Genomic DNA, 15,348 nt, shown 5'->3' with positions numbered 1-15,348 from the left:
CCCACATGGTGTTTCTTACCTGTTTTTTGTTTGTTTGTGTTTTTGGAGACCAACGCCCCCTTTCTCATGCTGGCATCAAAGACCCTCTGGTAACATAGCACATTCTGTCAGACTGTCAGACAGGCTGAATTAAATATCATTTAATCGAGCAATAAAAGTCCAAAGGGAGGCTGCCCATGGGAACCCGCCCTAAGGATCTCCTGCAGGAGGTGCAAGCAGATGGCACTGCGGCTGCGGAAAAGGAGGGGACAGGCAGTGACCCCAGCCAGCCACGACCCCGCTCCACACATTCGTGCAGGGTGCAGGCTCAAACCCACAGGTGCGTGGACAGTGGGCACCCCACTGGAACAGACTTGGCCAGGAAGCATGGATTCCCACCTGATATCCTGAAAGATGCCTCCGCCTGCACACCGTGGACGGGCATGGAGCTGGCCCGCAGCCCTCGGGGGACAGACAGACAGACAAGAAGCCAGAACGTCTTCTCCATGAAAGCTTTCCGCGTTGGCAACCAATGCAGCAAAAATACAGAGGACACAAGATGTGTGTGCCTTCAGAAAAGGCTAGGGCTCATTCTAAAGTAGAGGCAATTCAAGAGGAAATTAATTCAGCCGAGGACAAAGGCCCAGAGCCGCGCATCACAGGCTGCCCGTGGTGCCCTGCTGGGGCCAGGCTTGTTAGGGCCAGGCAAGCCCTTTGTGCTCCACCAGCTTTCACAGCCTCAGAAGCCCAGTGGGGCACAAGGAGATTACGTCACAAACAGGTTCCCCTGCGAGCACAGCAGGAGGAGCAGAGACCTCAGGGACAACTCCCGCCAGGGTGTCACTGCCTACCAGTGAGCGGATCCCGCAGCTGAGGCTGCAGGGGAAAGCCGGATGGACGCCGCACTGTAGCACACCTGCAGACTCCACACACTTGTCTGGGCTCTGTACGTGGAGGAGGGGAGTACGATCTGCCTCTGTGGATTCCACGTAAGCCGTGCGGCACTTACAGCGAGCTCAGGTAGCAGGCACGTGGGAAGCCGTGGTGCCCGTGCCTGTGACCCCAAAGGCTGGAATCCTTCCAGGGCATCTCCGTGTGGTCACTGTGTCCCATAAGCAGTTTAGGAAGGTTCATCTGCTTCCAAATTGTTCCAATTTCTCAACTTAGTGTTGGAAACTTTACCATTGGAGATTAAACGCTTTATGTGAAAGCATCGCTCCCACAAAGATGTCTGTATGGGAAAGAAAAGGAGTGATCATATCTCAGGTGGGAGACACCTTTGTGCTTGCCTTACACAGCCGAGGAAGGTGGTGACAGTGTCCTGCCACCTACAGAGAAAAGATCACAGGGCCCCCTTGTAAACCTGTAGCCACCCTGGTTTGTCTCCGAATCTGCCCTTCTGTGTTGGACATGCCACAGGCAGACTCGGGCCTGGCCCCTCTGCAGTTCTGGGTGGCTGGAGGGAGCAGGGCAGGGCTACGCTGGCCTCCTCCAGCCCCCAAATCTGCACAAACCCTGCCTAGACAAGACAGCGGTACTGTCCCTCCCTCACCCCCTCCTCCAGAACGAAAGTGCTGAGGTCTTGGCTTCTCACTGCCCAGGTACGGTCCGGCTCTGCCTCACGGGCTCCAGCTGTACGGGGAGGGCTTCCTGCCAGTCCTTGTCCCGAAACCTCTGGCCAGGGTGGGCTGGCTGGCTACAACCAGGCACCCAGCACCTGGAATCCTCACTGGGCAGCTGAGCTGGGCAGGGGCCCTGAGTCTGCGTCCAGCCAGCCCCATGGTCACTGAGTCCTTCCTTCGCCCCAGGCCCCGTGCTGGACACAGGGCTCGGCCCGGAGTGAGGCAAAGTCTCTCACTTCTTGGAGCTTATGTCTCAGTAAAAATACAGAAAATAGGTTAATGAACACAGACACAGCCTCAAATCGGGGTGAGATTCATGCCGTGAAGGCAAAGAACGCAGACCAGGAGGGCAGGTGGGGCGGTGGCCTGAGCCAGGGCCCGCTGGGAAGCAGAGACAGACAGGACCCAGCCGTCTCACGAGGGCCCAGGAGCCGTCCACGGAGCGGGGGGCAGATGTGGGTGTGTACGGAGACAGAGACAACAAATATAGCCACGTTTTGGGGAGAATTTTGCTGAAACGAGGAGGTGAGAAACAAGAGCTGAGCCGGGTTTCTGTTTGAGACTCTCCTGCTGCCCTGATGCCTTGGCCGGCAGAAGGACAGTGATGCTGCCATGGAGATGGTGAGAGGTCGCCCTGCAGCCACAGCCCACTCCTTCCCCTAGGGCGACGGTGAGGGGTCACCTGCCCGCCACGGCCTGCTCTGCTCTTTTAGGGTAAACACTGATGTCTTAAGAAGTCAGGAAGCCGTGTGAGATGAGTGAGATGCTGATTTTAGCCCCATGTTGGTGCGTGCTGCCTCAGCTCATCCTCTGCGGGGCAGCTTGCCTGTTGCTGTGTGTCTGTCTCTGCCCTGCTCTGAGCAGGGGCCCCGGGTGACTTCCTGGATGCCTTTGAGGGTTGGGGACACCCCGGACCCTCTCGGTCCATTGCAGTCACCCAGGTTGAGCCACTCGGAACCGATGGCAAGCGAGCTCCCCTGGTGGGTTCCAGGTTGTCATCCAAAGAGCAGCCATAGCCGTGAACAGCCCTCCAACCCCACTTCAACGCCGCGCAGGCCCGGATCCACCCCGCAGGCCGCCGCGGCTGCTCCCAGGTGTGACTGCCCTGAAGCCGGACGAGGCATTTCCACGGCCCCTCAGAACAGAGTGTTGGGGGCTGAATTGTGTCTTCCAAAAAGAGATGTCAGAGTGCTAACTCCCAGTGCCTCAGAACGTGGCCTTGGTTGGAGATGGGGTCTTTACTGAGGCGACCGAGCTAAAAGGAGGTCAGTGGGGCGGGCCCTGACCCCAGCGCCGCATGGAGACTGCCCAGTGGAGATGCAGATGGAGGACGGGGCGGTACTTCCACACCCGGGGAGACCCGGGGGTTGGTGCACAGACGAGCCGCTGCAGTGCGCTCACAGGAAACACGTATTTCACCCACGCTTTTCAGATAGGCACATGGCTCTTCCTCTCCCAGCAAACAACTTTTGATTCCAACTTTTATTTCTTCTCTGGGCTCCATCCACCTCCTCCCTCTGTCTTGGCCCCAGGTGCTGCTGGAATGTCCCCTTCGCTGGGACACTGGAGGACACCCGAACAAACCGGCCTCCCTGTCAGAGTCTGGAGGCTGCCCCAAGCCAGCATCTGTGGCTTCACATGAGCTGAGGACCATGTTATGCCGGCCTTGCTCTCCCTCCAGCCCTTCTGGACTTGGCTGGCCTTCTCCCGTCCCCTGAGCCCTCCCAGCAATCCTGTCCCGGGTGAGAGTACGAGGCTGGCATGGAACAGCCCTCAGTTGATGTGGGGGAGCAGCGGATGCACTGGGCAGGCTGGTGGATGCCAGAACACCCTGAGGACAACTGAGGACACCTGAAGACACCCTGAGGACACCCCGAGGACACCTGAGGAAACCTGAGGACACCTGAGGACGCCCCAGGGATGCCCCAAGGACACCGGTGGATGCCCTGAGGACACCTGAGGACGCCCCGAGGACGCCCCGAGGACACCTCTCGAGACACTGGGAAGGGGCTCCTGTGGGTTCTGTCCCTGCGTCCCTCCCACGCCTGGGTCCATTCACTGGCAGGCCACATGCTATGCTATTGTGGAAAGCAGTCGTCAGGACAGGCTGCACGAGGTGAGCGGGTTCACTGCGCGTGCAAAGGCCCGGCAACCTCCTTAGGACAGGGCCAGTCCTCGTCCACCTCAGGACCCCCCACCACTGAGCAAGTGCGCCACAGGCCACATGGGCGGCTCTGGGAGCCCCAGCATCAGCGCGGGGCACGCAACGCCACACAGGCCACGCCTTCCTCCATCCTCACCGCTGCAGGCACACAGACACTCCTATTCAGGTCCACAGGCAGCATCATCTGCTGTGGGGGCCTCGGGTGGCCTGTGTGGTTGGTGATGTTTGCTAAACACCCACAGATGTCCCCAGTGACTTAGCATCTGCAGTTAATAAAAGATCTTTGGCACGGGACAGATGGGCCAGCGTGGAGGGCAAACTTGCATCCCCCTCTGGCTTCTCCAGGAGGCCCTGATGAGCAGGGAGGGCCAGGCTTCCTCCTCCCCGGGCAGTGGGCGGGGCCACTGGGCATCTCGCTTTCAGGATTCAAGTCTTCTGTCTGGAGAGCAGGGGGAGGTGGAGCGAGTTTGGGTCACTCATTAGGGCCAGGCCTTCCCACCCTAGTGCCGCCCCCTGGGACCAGCCTGCTCTGCCCCTCCCCTCTTCTCCCCATGCCCCGCAAAATCACAGCATTATCTGTTTTCCTGCCACAAGAGGAAGAGACGGCTGTACGGAAGACGGCTTCATGGTTAAAGGTAAGCCCACATGAAGATGCTGACAATCCAGGGAACGAGAGGAAAGCATTTCGGAGAGAATCCAGGGAATGAGAGGAAAGCATTTTGGAGAGAATCCAGAGCAGTGGTAGGTTCACTCACCCCACAGATGCCTTCGGAGCACTGCCTGTGAAAAGTAGCCCCTGACTTTGTGGAGTTCAGGAGCCAGAAAAAGTCCCATGTTTAGAATTCCAGCCTGCAAGCCAGGGGCCCTCTGTCCCCTCCCGGGGTGTTTCCCACGTGGCCCTGAGCTGAGACTCCGTGGGAAGGAGGTGGCTGAGCAGGGAGAGATGTGGCCAGGCGGGACTCAGGGACCAGCCACCAGAGATGCTCTAGGATCCACCCCAAGGCCCCTCTCCAGGTGCCCCAATGGAGCTGGGATCCCAGGAGTTGGGACCTGGTGGTGTTTTGAAGTTGGTGTTTCCAGACAAGACACAAAACTGCAGAGTATGACATGGCCGGGCTGGGTGGGAACTAGAGAGGGTGAGGTCAGGGTTGGGACAAAGCCACGGCCTCCAAGGCCAGGGGGCATTCCAGGGGCTCCGTGGCAGCACCCAGAATTCTGCCAGGGCTGGGAGTGGCAGGGGAATGCCCTCTACTTCAGAGTGGGAAAGGCTGGGTTCAGCCAACAGAGCCCAGGAGGCTGAAGGGCCTGGAGGAGCCTGGGGTTTGGTCAAGAGGGAAAATTGGGATGGAAAGGGGGCACCTAGACCCCAAGCATGAGGTGGCAGGCGGGGGCTTGGCAGAGGTCAGGGACGAGCTTGTGGTGGGGATGGACCAGAAGGTTGGGAAACCCAGTGGTGAGGTTCCGGTTCTGTGCAGGCACTGGCATCCAGGGCGGTCAGCACCAGGGCCCCGCACCTGGCACACCTGGTATCCCTGCAGGGGGTGGCAGCTGAGGGAACAGCCAGGGAGGGCCCACACCACCCACTGGGCTTGCCACCTTCATCCCGCACAGAAGCACGCTGCGAAGTGTTCTGACTGTACAGTTTCTAAGAGCAGAAAATGTACACACCGCTTGTGTGATTTTCTTTATAAAGAAACTGAAGCAGATTTTTATTCTTTATTGCAAGCAGATTCAGGTCTCCTGCTTAGATAATCTAGAGAAAAGGCCAATATAATATTATCAAGTCAGTTTATCTACAGAAATAAAAGTTAAAAACAGGAGCATACAAAATAAACTTTACAGAAATGTTAGATTTGGTTTAATTAACAATTCAATTTTTCAAAGCAGATTAATGAATTACCAGTTAAATGTTACTGTGTGGAGACTGATTTATGTTAATGTACCTACTATGTTTAATAATTTAAAAATAAACTCCAGTATTTATGATGATGACAACTATGGATACCATTCATGTTAAATACATTTTTGAAGACCTTCTTTTATTACATTACATAATGAATAGACATTTTAAATGGTAACGCAGACATTATAAGTCAGACACAATATATGCATATTAAAATTCTGTATACTTTGATAAAGTAAAAAATAAAGCTATATAAATTGATCTTTAGATTTTTCTGCAAAAGTAGAATCACACTTTCATGACACTTCCCATCAAGGCTGCTTATAGACACAATATCAGAAATATTTTCATTCCAGTTCACCCACCTTTAGCTTAAAAAAAAAAAAAGATTACATTTGCCAACTGATATTTTTCCTGTTTTTAAAGTTACAAATGGGTAACTTCCTAAAGAAACGTAGGATGCAAGGACCTGCATATCAAGCTGTTAGACACTGAGTTGTCAAATAAATAATATTAACGTTAAATAAAAGTGGTTGTATTATTCAATACTAGTCAGCGCAAAACATATGAGCTGAGTGGTTTGAAGAACAAGGCTGGAGGTTTCCTGCTACGGCACCAGACCCCCGGCCAAGGCTGAACTCAGAGGAGTCACCACAGCCTGTCTAAACATTTGTTTAAATGCTCAGCAAGCCGAGCGGATGGTCACCCTGTCGGAGAAGCTGGCTGCATCTGGCCTCCTCCCTCGAGACGGTGTGGCCTGCTTGTTTGCCCTGTCTGCTCAGACACAGGCTGGGTTGACTGGGGCTTTAGGAGGCCACGGCCCTTCCCAGATGGCTCGTGGCAGAAGGCTGGCCGTGCTCCCTGACGCGTGCAGGGATGAGGTGCCGCGTGGGTGTGGCCAGTCCTGCTGTGGCCGCCTGGTATAGGGCTGAGCCGAGGGGAGGTTTCAGCTTGCGAGGCTGGACCTCCCTAAAGGGGAAAGGGCCTTGTCCAGGGCACGAAGCGTTGCTCACAGAGCAGCTGGTTAAGTGGAGCTGCGACTTCACCCCTGGGGCCTGCTCTGCAAAGCCCAGACATTCTGCCAGGAGGGGGACTCTTCATCTCAGGGAGGCATGGCTGGGGGCCAGGGAGCCCCATCTTCCCATGCCCGTCCCATGCCTCAGGAAGGAGGCAGGATGCAGTGCAGGACACCAGGACAGTGTGCACTTGTTTGTGGCACGTGTGTGTATACGTGTGTGCGTGTATGTATTCACGTATGCAGGAGCCTGCGCATGCGTTTGTGGTGTGTACATGTGCACGTGTACACGTGTGGGAGCTCACGTGTGTATGGTGTGCACACATGTTTACATGTCTGGGAACTCATGTTTGTGGTGTACACACGTGTGTGCATGTGTGTAGAAGCCTGTGCGTTTGGGGTGTGTACATGTGCATGTGTGCGTGTGTATTCATGTGTGCAGGAGCCTGCATGTATGTTTGGGGCGTGTACATGTGCATCTGTGTGTACGTGTGGGAGCTCACATGTATGGTGTGCGCACGTGTGTTTACACGTCTGGGAACTCGTTTGTGGTGTGTGTACACATGAATGTGCATGTGTGCAGGAGGCTGCACGTGTTTGTAGTGAATGTACGTGTGCATATGTGTGTATGCATGTGTGCATGAGTAGAAGCTCATACGTCTTTCTGGTGTGCATACACGTGTGTGACAGCAAGCCTGTAGGAGCTTGTACGTGTGCTTACCTGTACATGCATGTGTGTATCACACGTCCGTGTGTAGGAACTTACGCTGTTCATGGTATGTGCATATGCATTGTGTAGGAGTGTGCACACGCGTGTCTGTGGTGTGTGTACACATGTGCATGTACTGCATGTCTGTAGGTCACACATGCTTTGGTGTATGTACACGTGTGTGCATGTGTGTATGCATGTAGGAGCTCACACTTGTGTACACGTTTGTATGCATGCATGTGTGCAGGAGCTTGCATGTCTGTGGTGTGTACATGTACATATGTATGCGTGTGTTCCTGTGTGCAAGCCCCCATGTGGACATGGCTACGAGTGAGCATGGAGCCAAAAGCCAGGGAACACACATGCAGCAGGCCCACTGTGTGTGTCTGAGATGGTCTGTGGCAGGGACTGGGTGTGAATCGGTGACCGTGTCTCTGACCAACATGCTGAATTACAAATTGATAATTTATTAACCTGTGCAGCAGCAAATAAGATTTTTCAAAACTCAACAAAGTGCTCAAAGTTGACATTACTTGCTTCAAAGTTAGTTTAAGGCAAGTAAATACTAACTACTGCGAGGTGAAAAATTGCATGAAGACCCTGCAACGTCATTCACTGAGGATCTTCTCGTCCTATTCTTTTTTATCTCGTGCCCCTTGTTATTTCAAATGATCAGGCACATTCATTTAATAATTTCCCAAGCAATTTTTTAAAAGACGTTTGGGAGTGTGTAAAAGTTTAGTGACTTTCACACTAAGACTTGTTGTCAGAGGTACATGGTGACTATCTCCACACAGGCAGAGCTGGGACCCAACTTACTAAACCTTCACGTGAGAATCTTCTATTTTTAAGGCTGAAGGATGGCAATTAACAATGAAACATAGAAAGCAGATGAAATTGCAACAAATTGTAAAGAAAAAATGTAGCAAATTATCCTGCCTTAAATATGCTGTTCAACTAATCACTGCCACCAGAAATACCAAGAAAGGAAGAAGTGTGTGTAGAGAATAAAATCAAATCTGAAAATTCACATTCATCAGAGACTGGAACATTCAGTCAAAACTCTCACCAGAATCTAAATGTAAAATGGCCAAAATTTCATAAACTTAAAAATGAAAGCTTTAAAAACCTATTTTTTAAATTAGACAATGTTAAATAAATGAATAAAAGAGATATAAACAGCTATGAAAATACTTCAGTGCAAAGGCAATTTTAAGATTTCTAAAAAAATACATTACAAATAATTTGTTAACTGAACATACAGAGAATCTGCCCCCGCTACAGGTATTACATTTATGCCCATATTGGGTTCTTAAAAAGGGCTGTAAAAATGCACACACCACTGTTTGCGGGGGTAGCGTGGGCAGGGCTGCCAAGCCAGGGTGGCCACACAAGGACCTCAGGGCAGGGTGGCCCTGGGGACGCCTGCGGCTCGCCCCTCGGGACAGAGTGGAGTCTTCCCCCTTCTGTCTGCTCAAGCCAGTTGCTCACTACCCTCATCTTTGGTGTGGTGTTTATTTGTCACCTTATTTTATCCCAACCACTGTGTTCACTGTTCTTACTGCTGATTTATCCTCTAGTTCAAATAAATATTTTATAGGTAAAAGATTATACAATCAAATGGTGAAATTTGAGCTTCCAAAAATACCTACTGTCGAGCACCTCAGAAACACCCTCTGGGTTTCACTTGCCGGAGCCCCGTTTCACAGCGTGGCGGCGGGCGTGAGGGCCGGCTCCTCCTCCAGCGTTGGTGGTGCTTTCCTGAAAGGCAGCAGTTTCAGCGTCTGAAGTCTGAATCTCACACTGAAATGTCTTCTTTAAGGACCATTAAGGCTACGTCAAAGATTATTTCTAGAAATAGAAATGCCAGTACAGAAAGCAACAGGGACTTCCTATCACAGCAGCCCTCGGGTTGCTAAGCCACCCAGAACAGCGCTGGACAGATCCTAAGACGAAGGAGAGCCCTGCGTGGGGACGAGGGGACGAGGGGACGTGGGGACGTGGGGACGGGGGGACGGGGGGACGTGGGGACATGGGGACATGGGGACGTGGGGACGTGGGGACGTGAGGATGAGGGGACGTGGGGATGAGGAGATGTGGGGACAAGCGGATGAGGGGACGGGATGAGGTGACGAGGGGACATGGGGATGAGGTGACGGGACAAGGGGACGTGGGGACAAGGTGACATGGGGACGGGACGAGGGGACGTGGGGACGAGGGGACGAGGGGATGTGGGGATGTGGGGACATGGGGACACAGAGCCCGGTGGGCAGAGCTGCAGCGCGGGAGGTGGGTGGAGGTGCAGTGCTGCCTGTTGGGATCCACCCATGTCCTGTGGGCCGCCCCCATCAGCCCGAGACAGGTTCTGGTGCACAAACACCACCTTGGTGTTGACCCCTCCACGGGGACAGAGGATGTCTGCTCATCACAGCCAAGTATCTGTCTCCCGGCCCTCGCACCCGTGAGATCAACATTCTCGCGTAACAGTGGACTGACGGCTCCGTGCCCTGGTAAGTGGCTGATGGACATCCTGGCACTTTTGCTGCAGGGCTAGAAGCTGCCAGCGTGGCCTTGTCCTCCTATGTGGCACTGCCTTCTCCACGAGGCGGCCGGTGGTGGGGAGACCGAAACTCAGCCAGCCCCGACACACAGGGCAGGCGGACTTGGACGTAACCGCAGGGAAACCACTCCCAGATGAGCAGGGTACGGCCGTGCATCCGCAGGGATGATGGTATCCGAGTGACCCGGACCTTCCCACAGCATGATGATTGGAGGGTTGTTGAGTAAAGGACGCACTGCCATGGCTCTACCTCGCCCTATGGAGAGCACAGGTGGCGGCCGCACAAGCAGGAAACAGCAGCATGTGGTGTCCACATGTGGTCCACCATGGGTCCCTGGACGGCTCTTCTCTCCCAGTGACAGCAAAGGCCGATGACGGCAGGTGGGGGAAGACACAGGCCTGGGGGAATGGCCTCTGCATGACAGCGCGCAGGGTTGGCCAGCAGAATGTCCCTCCTGCATTGAGCCGAATGCCCGGAGACCACCGGTGTGGCTCAACAACCACAGTGCTGGGTCCAGGCGGCCAGCGTGCCACGCTCGAGGGCAGGGCCTGTGACCCCCCTCCCTGCCTGCTGGGGGCCAGGAAGAGGCACGTGCACAGTCTCCACAGGCTTAGGACCATCCATCACACGAGCATTCCCACATGGGACCCAGCGCAGCTGTGACTTGGGATGGAACTGCAGCGGTGACGGGAACCGCTGAGGGTGGGCGGGGGCTCCGTGGACACCTTCTCCTTCCAGGCTGCGAGTGTCACCTGCTGAGAGCAGGAGCTGTACCAGGTGGCCGAGGGACAGGTGCTCTGGTAGCCTGGGCTCTGCAGAGAGGCAAGAGGGGTGAATTCTGAGTCGCGGTCCCGAGGCTGTGCGCACCCATTCTGCTGAGAGAACGAGACACACGGTCAGTCTCAGGGATCCCCACGGGGCTGCCTGGGGTGACCTGAGCCACTCTGGGATGCACTCACTACCATCGCCTCCTGCAGGAACTGCTAGACTCAACTCAGGACACGGCCTCGTCCTGAGGGCAGGCCGGGCGGGATCCACCCCACCAGAGAAGCCATATGGAGGCAAGAGGTCTCTGTCTAGGAACGAGGGCCTCTCCTTTTCAGTACCAACAGAGTGACCGTCCCCCTGTCCCACCATCCCAGGGAAGAATCCAGGGGCCCCAGGGATACAGGCCATGGACGGGAAACCTACGAGCTTCCTCCCTGTAGCTGGCTTCCTGTGCAGTGAGAGCTCGAACACCATACTGGTACCCAGAGACCCTTGAACAAAAGGCGAACTCACTGCCCCAGGGAAGGCAGGCCCCACCCCACAGGGACCGGGTTGACGTAGTACTGGACGTGCCCAGCTTGCGTCCCCTTGGCATGTTGCCTTGGGTGTCACCATACGGATGGGGCCTGCATGGCTTCCGACAGCCCACTAGGGCCCCGGACGTGCACGGACCCTGCAGGTCTGACCAGCAAGGGGAGCGGCAGGAGGCCGGCAGCACGCATCTGTCTGATGAGGGGCTGTCCCCAGGTCAGCCCACTTTTAGACCAGGAGGCAGCGGCGGAAATGCTGGCAGGAGCAGACGTCTTCATGGCCTCCACGTCTGTCGGAGAGGCGACAAGCTACGTGCTTCGGCTGGCACACAGAAGACCTGCACTCACACCTGCCTGGGCCCCGGTTCCACACAAACCATGCAATAACCACGTTTGATTTCAAAGCAGGCTCCTTCCTGACAGGCCTTTTAAGTGAAGCTGTTTCCCCCAAAAGACCAGGATCGTGAGCCTGTATCTGACGATGCTGGGTCTGGTCAGGCTGTGTGCCGTGCGTGTGGGGTAGGTGTGTACACGTGTGTGTGTGTGCACAGCATGTTCCATGTGTGGTCAGCTTACCCTTAGGCGTGTTACTTACCTGGGAGAGCAAATGCATGTGTGTGTAAAGAGGGCTGCTCTTTTTCACCATGAACTTTTGTTATCAAAGACAGCACAGCACAGCACAGCAAAACTTTGGAGGAAAAACGGGTCTGACAGTCACAGCACACGGGCGGCGTCCAGCAGCCGCACAGTTACCTAGCGTGGAGCTAACTGCGCCTTGGCCGCCGTAGGAGGTCCTTCAGGAGGGGCCTGTCGCTGCTCTGTGCGGCCTGGACCGGAGCCTTGTGCTTCATGCCTCTCTGCAAGGCGAGGAAAGACACTGAGCGACGTGGGCCTCGCGGGGCTGCTGAGCCGGCTCCCACGAGCACCAGGAGCACTCTGGCCTCTGCCTGCACCATCCGTGGGACCCCAGCAGGAAAAGGCTCGAAGCCCCTGTTGGAGTCTGCGTGGCATGTCACGGAGCTGCCAGGGCAAGGGCTCGGGGCCTCTTGGGAAAACACTGCCCAGCGGGGCCGCTCCCATGAGGGGCCCAAGCCCAGAACTGACAGACAGCCTCAGGGACGTGTCATGGCACCCGCGGGAGGCAGAGGGTCCGAGGTCCCTCGGCTGGAAGGTCTACCAGGCAACTCTGGAATCCTGAAGCCACACGTTCAGCCACATGCCCACTTCCACCACAGACAGCGAGCTCCGGGAACCACTCTACCAGGGCCCTGCGATGGAGTGTCCTGAGGCCGATGTGCTCACAGAACTCCACTGAGATCTTGTAGCCCAGCCTTATTCAAGGAATAAGGGAAGCACAGGAGCTGAAGAACTGTGGGCTTGGAATTGCAGAACTGCACGTCTGAACGGGCAAACACCCAGGTGAAGAGAAGCAGGAAACAAAGGATGAGGCTGCCACCCTTCCCGGGGACAGTGACGGAGAAGTGAACTGCATGCAGATACGCAGAGATGCCAGCACGGGCATATATGTGCGAATCGCACATATATAACATATACATCTGAGGCCTGTGATGCTTTTCTGTAGGAACAGGTTAAAAGAAAGCCATCCACTGGAAGTAACATATGCCCCATGTGAGGACTAGTGACATGTTTATTCCTCCAAAGTTTTGCAGAACGCAGGTGGTCTCAGGGCCAGGGCGTGTTCCTGTGTGCGCCGGGCATGTGCTGGCTGCAGGCGCTTTGTGTTCAAGTGCAGACGCCGGCCCTGTCTGTGGGGGTCATGCCAGGGCCCAAGGCCTCGCAGGGGGCACCGAGAAACTCCGTGCCACTGTCTCGACGCAGCCGGGCTCAGCTTCTGCACGTGCTCAGAAGCAAATCAGCTCTCAACAAACTACATCAATAGTTAGAATGCTTATTTTTAGCTCACAGTTGGCATGATTTAATCAGTTTCTTAAGGACCTCTTATGAGTCATTAAAATGTTCCTAATAATTTCATCCTAAATGTTTTCAAGTACAGAAATGGTGAGATGAAATTCTGCAATTTAATCTAACAAATTCTGATGACACTAAATTAGAAAAATTTTGATTCTGATTAATTGCTTGGACTTAAAAAAGGACCATTTTGTCAGTTAAAAATCGTGTTTAAAATATATAGATGATGATGTTATTAAAGGGAAAAGAAGGCTTTTTCTGCTTTGGGCATTTTTCTAAGCTGCATTTGGTAAAACAGTAATACCAAGTATGCATTTTCAAAGTATCACTGATTTGGAGGCATGCGTGAATGCGGTATTTGGTGCAGGAGCACACGGCTGAAAGACAGAACGCGACTTCAGGACGGCGCGCAGGCCCCTGCAATCTCGGCTCTTACCACGGATACCACCGCAGGAAAATGGCGTGTGAAAGCCTCTACGTTACCCAGAAAGGCCAAGGTCGTCATTTTCAAAGCAAATTATTAACAGAGGCTTTTTTGAAAAACAATGAGGTTTTCATTTAAAAAACAGTAAAAAGGGAATTTGGTCAAACATTTGACACCAAACACTTCTGTCCCCTCTTTGTCCCCAGCTGTGTGGCTCAGCCTGGCTCCCCTTTTCTGATATGTGTGTGGGTCCTGAGCAAACCATGTTATCCTAGCTGCCCTCAGTCTTTCCAGCTGCAGAATGGGCACAGAAGTGGGTGCGTGAGGGAGGAGGCCTTGTGATCCACGCTCTACAGGCTGCAGAGGGAAGGGTGTGTGAGCTCAGGGCCTGGATGACCTGTGAATTGCAAACTCTCACACCTTCCTGCTTAGGAACCCCTCTGACACCCGTGTGAGGGGTCATGTGGCCGGCTCTCTGCTGTCAGCTGTGTCTGAACCCTCACAGGTGGGTTCTGAGGCTGCACAGACGCTGAGGGAGAAACCCTGGTTAACTGTGACTGATGGAAAGCACAGCCCACGATCAGTCTGTGCACGAGAAGGTGTAAGTGGTGGCGGGACTTCCTGACGTGGGGCTGCTGTACCCAGCACCTGGGGGACGCTGGGTCAGAGCACGTGGACTCGGGGCTCTGCTGACGGGCATGGCCCTGCTGCCCCGTGTCTACCATCCCAAGCGCGTGGAAGGCAGAGGAGCATCACCTTGTTCCATCAGAAACTCAGGCTGCTGGAAGTCTGAGAAAGCATAAAGATGGTTGACTGCTCGACAGAAAGGCACTGGCTCTTAGTCTTAGTCCCGAGGTCAGCGGCCACGCACACAGGGGTGTGTGAACAAGGTGTGAGGATTTAGGCAAAGCGGTCGAAGATGGAAGGAAACGGGAAGGAAAGAGAAACAAGACAGAGCTGAGTTAGTCAGAGGCTCACCTCCATGCGCACGTTCTTCTGGTCACTCTGGGCGGACACTGGTGCCCCCCGCCGTGACCCGCCAGCCCCTCCCATCCCCTGCTTTATGCCTCCTGAAGGTCCCGCTGTGTGGCTGCTCATAAGTGTTCCCGGGGCTCTTGTGGGACGCAGAGACCCACAGCAAAACAGGGGCTTCTAAACAAAGGGTGGCATGGGGAGGGTCCTCACTGGCATTCCCAAAGTGCCCCTGAGACCCACCCATCCTGGAGATGAGTCGCAGAGCAGAGGGCCTGTGGTCAGACGCATCCGGGGGTGTGGCCCTCGGCAGCCCCGACTCTGGAGGCTGCATGCACATTGCATGAAGAGCCCAAACTCCTGCGGGAAGAGGCCCTCCTAACCCCCCGAGTTCAACTCCTGCCTGCTCAGGCATCTTTGACCAAGCACCTCTGCAGCCACACGCACCCAAGGGCCAGGTAGGGCCAAGACTCTTGTAAACCCCAAGCCACACCACTGTGGCCACAGCTGGGGGCCCAGCAGACACCCCCAAGCTGTACCTGCTCTCTCGGGGTCAGACCCACAGCCCTGCTGTCTCCTCTGTGCCTGGTGTCCTCGTGACATGCGTGTCTACCATGTCCCTACGTATGGAATGTGATCATGAACACGTGTGCCTGCTGTGGAACTGCACGGCTAAAGAGCTCAGGAACCAAGGACCGTGCTTAGAGAAAACCATCACTGGACAGCTGCTTCTCGGGCCACAGGCAGGGCTGGGCAGTGGCTGCTTGGGGCC

At 54.8% G+C, this 15,348-nt stretch overlaps 1 protein-coding gene and 1 pseudogene across 10 annotated transcripts in view; both read right to left on the bottom strand.

Annotated features, from left to right (window-relative positions):
- Positions 1 to 5,467: 5,467 nt before the first annotated feature.
- LOC100451645 (putative uncharacterized protein FLJ46204) lies at positions 5,468 to 7,423 on the bottom strand (annotated as a pseudogene).
- The window catches only part of ATP11A (ATPase phospholipid transporting 11A), a 199,078-nt gene continuing 189,197 nt past the window's right edge, over positions 5,468 to 15,348 (bottom strand). For 2 of the 10 annotated variants that reach the window (XM_024231048.3, XM_063715052.1), the window contains exon 29: positions 5,468 to 10,828. In XM_024231048.3, coding sequence (XP_024086816.3) covers positions 10,577 to 10,828 — 252 coding nt within the window. In that variant the 3' untranslated portion in view covers positions 5,468 to 10,576. The other 8 variants (XM_024231052.3, XM_063715050.1, XM_054529289.2 and 5 more) reach the window with 8 other exon arrangements.

This window comes from Pongo abelii, chromosome 14 (assembly GCF_028885655.2).
Source record: "Pongo abelii isolate AG06213 chromosome 14, NHGRI_mPonAbe1-v2.0_pri, whole genome shotgun sequence".
NCBI lineage: Eukaryota > Metazoa > Chordata > Mammalia > Primates > Hominidae > Pongo > Pongo abelii.
The sequence above is the reverse complement of the archived record's forward strand: the minus strand, read 5'-3'. Positions and strand labels throughout refer to the sequence as shown.